The 9,897-nt window shown below is 47.2% G+C and overlaps 1 protein-coding gene across 2 annotated transcripts in view; it reads right to left on the minus strand.

Moving 5' to 3' along the window:
• The window catches only part of fyb1a (FYN binding protein 1 a), a 206,799-nt gene extending 199,430 nt beyond the window's left edge, over window positions 1–7,369 (minus strand). The window contains exon 1 of one of the 2 annotated variants that reach the window (XM_043703060.2): window positions 7,203–7,369. In XM_043703060.2, the coding sequence (XP_043558995.2) occupies window positions 7,203–7,256 (54 nt within the window). In that variant the 5' untranslated portion in view covers window positions 7,257–7,369. The remainder of the gene's footprint in view (window positions 1–7,202) is intronic. The other variant, XM_043703074.2, reaches the window with a different exon arrangement.
• Between the last annotated feature and the right edge of the window lie 2,528 nt (window positions 7,370–9,897).

Genomic DNA, 9,897 nt, shown 5'->3' on the forward strand with positions numbered 1-9,897 from the left:
TCTGCAAAAATGCCATCCCGTATTCCCAATTCCTTCGCCTGCGCAGTATCTGCTCCCAGGAGGACCAGTTCCACCACAGAACACACCAGATGGCCTCCTCCTTTACAGACCGCAATTTCCCTTCCCACGTGGTTAAAGATGCCCTCCAATGCATCTCGTCCACATCCCGCACCTCCGCACTCAGACCCCACCCCTCCAACCGTAACAAGGACAGAATGCCCCTGGTGCTCACCTTCCACCCTACCAACCTTCGCATAAACCAAATCATCCGCTGACATTTCCGCCACCTCCAAACAGACCCCACCACCAGGAATATATTTCCCTCCCCACCCCTTTCCGCCTTCTGCAAAGACCATTCCCTCCGTGACTACCTGGTCAGGTCCACGCCCCCCTACAACCCACCCTCCCATCCTGGCACCTTCCCCTGCCATCACAGGAACTGTAAAACCTGCACCCACACCTCCCCCCTCACCTCCATCCAAGGCCCCAAAGGAGCCTTCCACATCCATCAAAGTTTTACCTGCACATCCACTAATATCATTTATTGTATACGTTGCTCCTGATGCGGTCTCCTCTACACTGGGGAGACTGGTCGCCTCCTAGCAGAGTGCTTTAGAGAACATCTCCGGGACACCCGCACCAATCAACCACACCACCCTGTGGTCCAACATTTCAACTCCCCCTCCCACTCTGCCGAGGACATGGAGGTCCTGGGCCTCCTTCACCGCTGCTCCCTCACCACCAGACGCCTGGAGGAAGAACGCCTCATCTTCCGCCTCGGAACACTTCAACCCCAGGGCATCAATGTGGACTTCAACAGTTTCCTCATTTCACCTTCCCCCACCTCACCCTAGTTCCAAACTTCCAGCTCAGCACTGTCCGCATGACCTGTCCTACCTGCCTATCTTCCTTTCCACCTCTCCACTCCACCCTCCCCTCTGACCTACCACGTCCATCCCCACCCCCATTCACCTATTGTACTCTTTGCTACCTTCCCCCACCCTCCCCCTGAGCCATCACCTCCATCCCCACCCCCATTCACCCATTGTACTCGTTGCTACCTTCTCCCCAGCCCCACCCCTGCCATTTATCTCTCCTCCCTGCTTCCATTCCTGATGAAGAGCTTTTGCCTGAAATATCAATTTTCCTGCTCCTCGGATGCTGCCTGACCTGCTGTGCTTTTCCAGCACCAGTCTGATCTAAACCCTAACACACACACACAGACTAACACACTCAAACCCTAACACACTCACAGACAACTACACTTATAGACTAAGACACTTGCAGACTAACACACTCAAAGACTAACATGCTCACAGATGGACTAACAAGCTCACAGTCTAACACACTTACAGATGGACTGACACACTCACAGACAAACACTCACAGATGGACTAACACTCTACAGACTAACACACTCACAGACTGAGACACTCAAAAATGGACTAACATACACAAATTAACATACTCACTGTGTAACACAGTCTAACACACTCACAGATGGGCTAACACGCTCACAGACAAACACTCACAGAATAACACACTTACAGACTAACACACTCACAGACTAAGACACTCACTGTGTAATGCACTCACTGTGTAACACACTCACACAGATGGTCAAACACATTCATAGATTAACGCACTCACAGACTAACACACTCACAATCTAACACATTCACTGTGTAACACAGTCTAACACTCTTACAGATGGACGAACACACTCACAGACTAACATACTCAAAGATGGACTCACACTCACAAATTAACATACTCACTGCGTAACACAGTCTAACACACTCACAGATGGACTAACACACTCACAGACTAACTTTGGGAAGAATAACAGGAAGGCAGAATACTGGGTCAATGGAAAGATTCTTGGTAGTGTGGGTGCGCAGAAGGATCTTGGAGTCCATGAAAGTTGCCACCCAGGTTAATAGTGCTGTTAAGAAGACATATGGTGAGTTAGGTTTTATGGTAGAGGGATTACGTTCATGTAGTGAGACGCTATAACTATTAAAAACACTCGTGTAGCCGCACTTGAAATATTGTGTACAGTTCTGGTCCCCATATTTCGGGACAGATGTGGAAGCTTTGGAAATGGTGCAGAGGAGATTTACCAGGATGTTGCCTGGTCTGGAGGGATGGTCTTATGAGAAAAGGCTGAGAGACTTGGGTCTGTTCTCATTGGAAAGGAGAAGGCTAAGGGGGGATTTGATAGATACATACAAGATGATCAGAGGATTAGATAGGGTAGACAGCGAAAGTCTTTTTTCCTAGGATGATGATGTCAGCTTGTACGAGGGGACATAACTACAAATTGAGGGGTGATCGATTTAAGACAGATGTCAGAGGCAGGTTCTTTACACAGAGAGTGGTAAGGGTGTGGAATGCCCTACCTGCTAATGTAGTTAACTCAGCCACATTAGGGAGATTTAAACAATCCTTGGATAAGTACATGGCTGATGTTGGGATAGTGTAGGGGGATGGGCTTAGATTAGTTCTGAGATTAGGTCAGTGCAACATTGAGGGTTGAAGGGCCTGTTGGGCGCTGTATTGTTCTATATTCTATGTTCTATGTTCTAATGCGCTCATAGATTAACACACACATAGACAAACAGTCTCACAGACTAACACATTCACCAACTAACACTTTCACAGACTAACACACTCACAGAATAACACACTGACAGACTAACACACTCAGACTAAGGCACTCACAGACTAACACACTCACAGAATAACATACTCACAGAATAACACTGACAGACTAACACACTCACGGAATAGCACACTGACAGACTAACACACTCACAGACTAAGGCACTCACAGACTAACACTCTATCAGACAAACACACTCACAGAATAACACACTGACAGACTAACACACTCACAGAATAACACACTGACAGACCAACACATTCACAGAATAATACACTCACAGAATAATACACTCACAGATTAACACACTCACAGAATAACACACTGACAGACAAACACACTCATAGAATAACACACTGACAGACTAAGGCACTCACAGACTAAGGCATTCACAGACTAACACACTCACAGACTAAGACACTCACAGACTAACACACTAACAGATGGACTAAAACACTCACAGACTAAAACACTTACATATGGACTAATACACTCACAGACTAACACACTCACAGACTAATACACTCAGTAATGGATAACATGCTCTCAGTCTAACACACTCACAGACTAACAATCTCACAGATGTACTAACACACTCTCAGAATTACACACTCACAGACTAACACACTCACAGACGAACACACACACACTAAAACATTCATAGATGGACTAACAGACTCACAGTTTAACACATTCACAGTTGGATTAACACACTCACAGAATAATACACTCACAGATGGACTAAGACACTCACACACAGACTAACATACTCACAGACTAAAACACTCACAGACTAACTTTGGGAAGAACAACAGAACAGCAGAATACCGGGTCAATAGAAAGATTCTTGGTAGTGTGGATGTGCAGAAGGATCTTGGAGTCCATGTACATAGATCCCTGAAAGTTGCTACCCAGGTTAATAGTGCTGTTAAGAAGGCATACTGTGTGTTAGGTTTCATTCGTAGAGGGATTGAGTTCCAGAGCCGTAATGTCACATTATAACTATTAAAAACGTTAGTGCGGCCACACTTGGAATATTGTGTACAGTTCTGGTCCCCGTATTTCGGGAAGGATGTGGAAGCATTGGAAAAGGTGCAGAGGAGATTTACCAGGATGTTGCCTGGTCTGGAGGGAAGGTCTTATGAGGAAAGGCTGAGAGACTTGGGTCTGTTCCCATTGGAAAGAAGGCGGCTGAGAGGGGATTTGATAGAGACATACAAGATAATCAGAGGATTAAATAGGGTAGAGAGTGAAAGTCTTTTTCCTAGGATGATGATGTCAGCTTGTATGAGGGGGCATAGCTACAAATTGAGGGGTGATCGATTTAAGACAGATGTCAGAGGCAAGTTCTTTACTCAGAGAGTGGTAAGGACGTGGAATGCCCTACCTGCTAATGTAGTTAACTCAGCCACATTAGGGAGATTTAAACAATCCTTGGATAAGCACATGGATGATGATGGGATAGTGTAGGGGGATGGGCTTAGATTAGTTCACAGGTCAGTGCAACATTGAGGGCCGAAGGGTTGAGAGTGTGTTGCTGGAAAAGCACAGCAGTTCAGGCGGCATCCAAGGGGCAGGACAGTCAACATTTCAGGCAAAAGCCCTTCATCAGAAATGAGGCAGGGACGCTCGGGGATGGAGAGATAAATGGGAGGGGGATGGGGCTGGGGAGAAGTAGCTAAGAATGCAATAGGTGGATGGAGATGGGGGTAAAGATAATAGGTCAGAGGGGAGGGTGGAGTGGATAGGTGGGAAGGGAGATTGGCAGTTAGGACAGGTCATGGGGACAGTGCTGAGATGGAAGGTTGGAACTGGGGTAAGGTGGGGGGAGGGGAAATGAGGAAACAGGTGAAGTCCACATTGATGCCTGGGGCTCAAGTGTTCTGAGGCGGAAGATGAGGCATTCTTCCTCCAGGCATCGGTTGGTGAGGGAGCGGCGATGGAGGAGGCCAAGGACCAGCATGTCCTCAGCAGAGTGGGAGGTGGAGTTAAAGTGTTCATCCACGGGGTGGTGGGGTTGGTTGGTGCGGGTGTCCTAGAGATGTTCCCTAAAGCGCTCTGTGAGAAGGAATCCAATCTCCCCAATGTAAAGGAGATCGTGAATGGAGGTGAAGGAGGAGGTGTGGGCGCAGGTTTTGCAATTCCTGCGGTGGCAAGGGAAGGTGCAGGAGGGGAGGGTGGGTTGTTGGGAGAGCGTGGACTTGATGAGGGAGTTGCGGAGGGAAAGGTGTTTATGGAAAGTGGATAAGGGGTGGGGAGGGAAATATATCCCTGGTGGTAGGGTCCACCTGGAGGTGGCAGAAATGTCAGCGAATGATGAGGTTTATGCGGAGATTAGTGGGGTGGAAGGTAAGGACCAGGAGGGTTCTGTCTTTGTTACGGTTGGAGGGGTGGGGTCTGAGGGCGGAGGTGCGGGATGTGGACAAGATGCGTTGGAGGGCATCTTTAACCACGTGGGAAGGGAAATTGCGGTCTTTAAAGAAGGAGGCCATCTGGTGTGTTCTATGGTGGAACTGGTCCTCCTGGGAGCAGATAAGGCGGAGGCTGAGGAATTGGGAATACGGGATGGCATTTTTGCAAGAGGTAGGGTGGGAAGAGGTGTAATCCAGGTAGCTGTGGGAGTCGGTGGGTCTGTAAAAAATGTCAGTGTCAAGTCGGTCGACTTAATGGAGATGGAGAGGTCCAGGAAGGGGAGGGAGGTGTCAGAGATGGTCCAGGTAAATTTAAGGTCGGAGTGGAATGTGTTGGTGAAGTTGATGAACTGTTCAACCTCCTCACGGGAGCATGAGGTAGCACCAATGCATTCATCAATGTAGCGGAGGAAGAGGTGGGGAGTGGTGCCAGTGTAATTACGGAAGATCAACTGTTCTACGTAGCTGTAGGCACTTTCCCCTGCTACCGCAGGAATTGAAAAACCTGTGCCCACACCTCCTCCCTCACCTCTATCTAAGGCCCCAAAGGAGCCTTCTACATCCATCAAAGTTTTACCTGCACATCCACTAATATCATTTATTGTATCCGTTGCTCCCGATGCGGTCTCCTCTACATTGGGGAAGCTGGACACCTTCTCGCAGAGTGCTTTAGGGAACATCTCCGGGACACCCGCACCAATCAACCCCACCGCCCCGTGGCCCAACAGTTCAACTCCCCCTCCCACTCTGCCGAGGACATGGAGGTCCTGGGCCTCCTTCACTGCCGCTCCCTCACCACCAGACACCTGGAGGAAGAACGCCTCATCTTCCACCTCGGAACACTTCAACCCCAGGGCATCAATGTGGACTTCAACAGTTTCCTCATTTCCCCTCCCCCCAACCTACCCCAGTTCCAACCTACCAGCTCAGCCCCGTCCCCATGATCTGTCCCACTTGTCAATCTTCCTTCCCACCTATCCACTCCACCCTCCTCTCTGACCTATCACCTTTACCCCCACCTCCATCCACTTATTGCACTCTTAGCTACCTTCTCCATAGCCCCACCCCTTCCCATTTATCTCTCCACCCCCGAGGCTCCCAGACTCATTCCTGATGAAGGGCTTTTGCCCAAAACATCAATTTTCCTGTTCCTCGGATACTGCCTGATCTGCTGTGCTTTTCCAGCAACTTACTCTCAACTCTGATCTCCAGCATCTGCAGACCTCACTGTCTCCTTTTGAGGGCTGAAGGGCCTGTTTTGTGCTGTATTGTTCTATATTCTATGCTCTAACACACTCACAGATTAACGCACTCAGAGACTAAAACTCTCACAGACTAACACACTCACCGATTAACACTCACAGAATATCACACTGACAGACTAACACACTCACAGACTAATGAACTCACAGACTAACACATGAACAGACAAACGCACTCAGAGACTAACACACGAACAAATGATCTAACACACTCTCAGACTAACACACTCACTGTGTAACGCACTCACAGTCTAACACTCTCACAGATGGACAAACACTCTCATAGACTAACACACTCACAGACTGACACATTCACAGATGGACTACCATACTCACAGACTAACACACTCTCAGACTAACACACTCTCAGACTAACACACTCACAGTCTAACACACTCATAGACTAACACACTCACAGATGGACTAACACACACACAACCTAACACATACACAGACTAACACACTCACAGATTAACGCACTCAGAGACGAACATTTACAGACTAATGCACTTACAGACTGTCGCACTCGCAGACTAATGCACTCACAGGCTAACACACTCTCAATCTAGCACATGCACAGCCTAAGACACTTACAGACTAACACACTCAAAGACGAACAAACTCACAGACCAACACACTCACAGACAAACACACTCACAGGTGGACTAACACACTTACAGATGGACTAAGACACTCACAGGCTAACACACTCAGACTAACACACTCACAGAATTACACACACATACTAACACATTCATAGACTAACACACTCAAAAATACACTTAAACTCCCCCCCCTCACCCCATGTCAACACACCAATAAATAAGCGCTCACAAACATGTCGTGAAACCCATGAGGACTCACCATGTTGTGCTGTTGCTCCTGTCCGCCCTGGTTGCTCTGCTCCAGCACATCCATACAGTTCAATCTGTTCTCTACATCATTTACTTCCTGCTTGAATGCTGAAGTGTCGTTCTATAATAGCACTACAGGAAGCTCGATCACCACATTCAACGTTTGCATTCAGTGCCAGGAGCAAGGATGGTTAGAGAGTTTAGTGGGGAGGGCTAGGGTGAAATTGAAGCCAAAGCAGTGGGAGGAGCTTGTCTTGGAACACTGCGATTAGTAAGCACTTAGGGAAGATACATCATCCACACAGATACATTAATATACATAGAGACAATCCCTCACACATAAACATGTAGAGACAGACAAACATACACACAGGCACATACAGATTTACACTGAGAGATGCACAGGCAGACTCTCTCACACACACACACACGTGCACTCACACGCACACATACCCATACACATGCACTCATATGCACACTTTTGCACATGCGTGCACACACACACACACATGTGCACTCACATTCACATATCCATACACATGCACTCATATGCACACTCTTGCATGTACACACACACACAAACACACACACACACAACCCAGGCCCCACACACAAATATAGACCCCACTCCTCCACACACAGACCCAGCCCTACACATAGATATGGCCCTGACACACATACATAGACTTCCCCTCCCACACATATAGACACTGCCACCCTCACACACAAATTGATCTCCCAAAACATACAGACCCACCCACTCAGGCTGGCAAGTTAACGTTCTGGGATTTAGATGTTTCAGCTGAGATCAATAAGAATGTAAAAGGAGTGGGGGAGTTGTGTTACTGATCAGGGGGAATATCACAGCTGTACTGAGGGAGGACACCTTCAAGGGACTATCCAGCAAAACCTTACAGGGAGAGCTCAGGAATAGGAAGGGGGCAGTCACTTTAATGGGATGATTCTCCAAGCCTCCCAATAGCCAGTGGGAGGTAGAGGATCAGGAAAGTGGGCAGATGATGGAATAATGAACAACGATGGGTTGTTGTAGGGGATGATTGTAACTTCCCCTATATTGACGGGCACTCGCTTAGTAGCGGGGGCTTGAATGGGGAGGACGTTTGTTAGGAGTGTTCTGAGTGATTTCTTGAAGCAATATGTAAATAGTCCAACTCGGGAAGGGGCCCTGACTAGACCTGGTATTGGAGAATGAGCCTAGACAGGTGATCGAAGATTCAGTGGATGGGCATTTTGGGAACAGTGATCATAATTCCTTAAGTTTTAAGTTACTTATACATAAGGACAAGAGTTGTCATAGAATCCTTATAGGGTGGAAGCAGGCTATTCAGCCCATTGAGTCTACACTAATCTTTTGCAGAGCATTTCATCCAGACTGACACCCCTACCTTATCCCTGTAACTCTACATCTAGCATGTACACCTAGCATGTACATCTTGAAACCCTACGGGCAATTCCCCATAGCCCATCCACCTAATCTACACATCTTTGGACTGTAGGAGGAAACCAGAGCACGCAGACACGGGGAGAATGTGCAAACTCCACACAGACAGTTGCCCGAGGCTGGAAGTGAACTCAGGTCTCTGGTGCTGTGGGTCAGCAGTGCTAACCACTGAGTCACCGTACTACCGCGGTCCAGAGGTGAAAGTATTAATATGGGGGAAGACTAACTGACACCTTGTCAGGTAGCAAATGAAGAATGTAGACTGGGGGGAGGTTGGCTGAAAGTAAATCCGAATCTGACATGTGGGAATCTTTTAAAGGTCATTTGATGAGAGTTGAGGTCGAACATGTTCCTATGCAAGTTACGGATGGCAAGATTCAGGAACCTCAGATGACAAGAGAAATTGAGAGCTTAGTCAACAACGAAAAGGAGGCATACGTAAGGTTTAGGAAAGTGAAGACAGACAAAATCCATTGAAGAATACGAAGATAGCAAAAAAGAACTCAAACAACGAATTAGGAGAGCTCAAAGGAGGCATGAAATATCTTTGGTAAACAGGATTAAAGAGAATCCCAAGGTGTTTTATACATATATAATGAACACAAATAGTAACCAGGGAAAGAGTAGGTCCACTCTAGGACAAAGGAGGGAATTTATGCGTGGAACCCTTAATTAATACTTTGCATTGGTGTTCACAAAGGAAAAGACATAGTGAGTGGTGAGTCGAGGGATGGGTATGTTGATATTCTGGGGCATGTCAAAAAGGAGGAGATTTTGGATGTTTTGAGAAGCATTAAAGGTAGATAAGTCCCCAGGGCCTGATGGGATCTATCTCAGAATGCTGAGGGAGGCAGGTGAGGAAATTGCTGGGGCCTTGTATGAAATCTTTGTATCCTCTTCAGTGACAGGATAGGACCCAGAGGACTGGGGAATAGCCAACATTGTTCCTTTGTTTAAGAAGGGCAGCAGGGATAATCCAGGGAGTTATAGGCCAGTGAGCTTTACATCAGTGGGAGGGAAATAATTAGCGAAAATTCTTTTACTCACATTTTGAAAAATATGGGCTTATTAATGATAGACAGTATGGCCGTGTGCGGGGAAGATTGTGTCTCACAAACTTGATTGAGTTTTTTGAGGAAGTGACAAAGATGGTTGATGTAGGGAGGGAAGCGATGTCTATATGGACTTTAGCGAGGTCTTTGACAAGGTCTCTCATGGCAGACTGATACAGAAGTTGAAGTCA

The sequence above is a fragment of the Chiloscyllium plagiosum genome, unplaced genomic scaffold (genome assembly GCF_037043375.1).
Source record: "Chiloscyllium plagiosum isolate Xiang-an unplaced genomic scaffold, Cpla_swu_hap1 HiC_scaffold_2, whole genome shotgun sequence".
In the NCBI taxonomy this organism is placed as follows: domain Eukaryota; kingdom Metazoa; phylum Chordata; class Chondrichthyes; order Orectolobiformes; family Hemiscylliidae; genus Chiloscyllium; species Chiloscyllium plagiosum.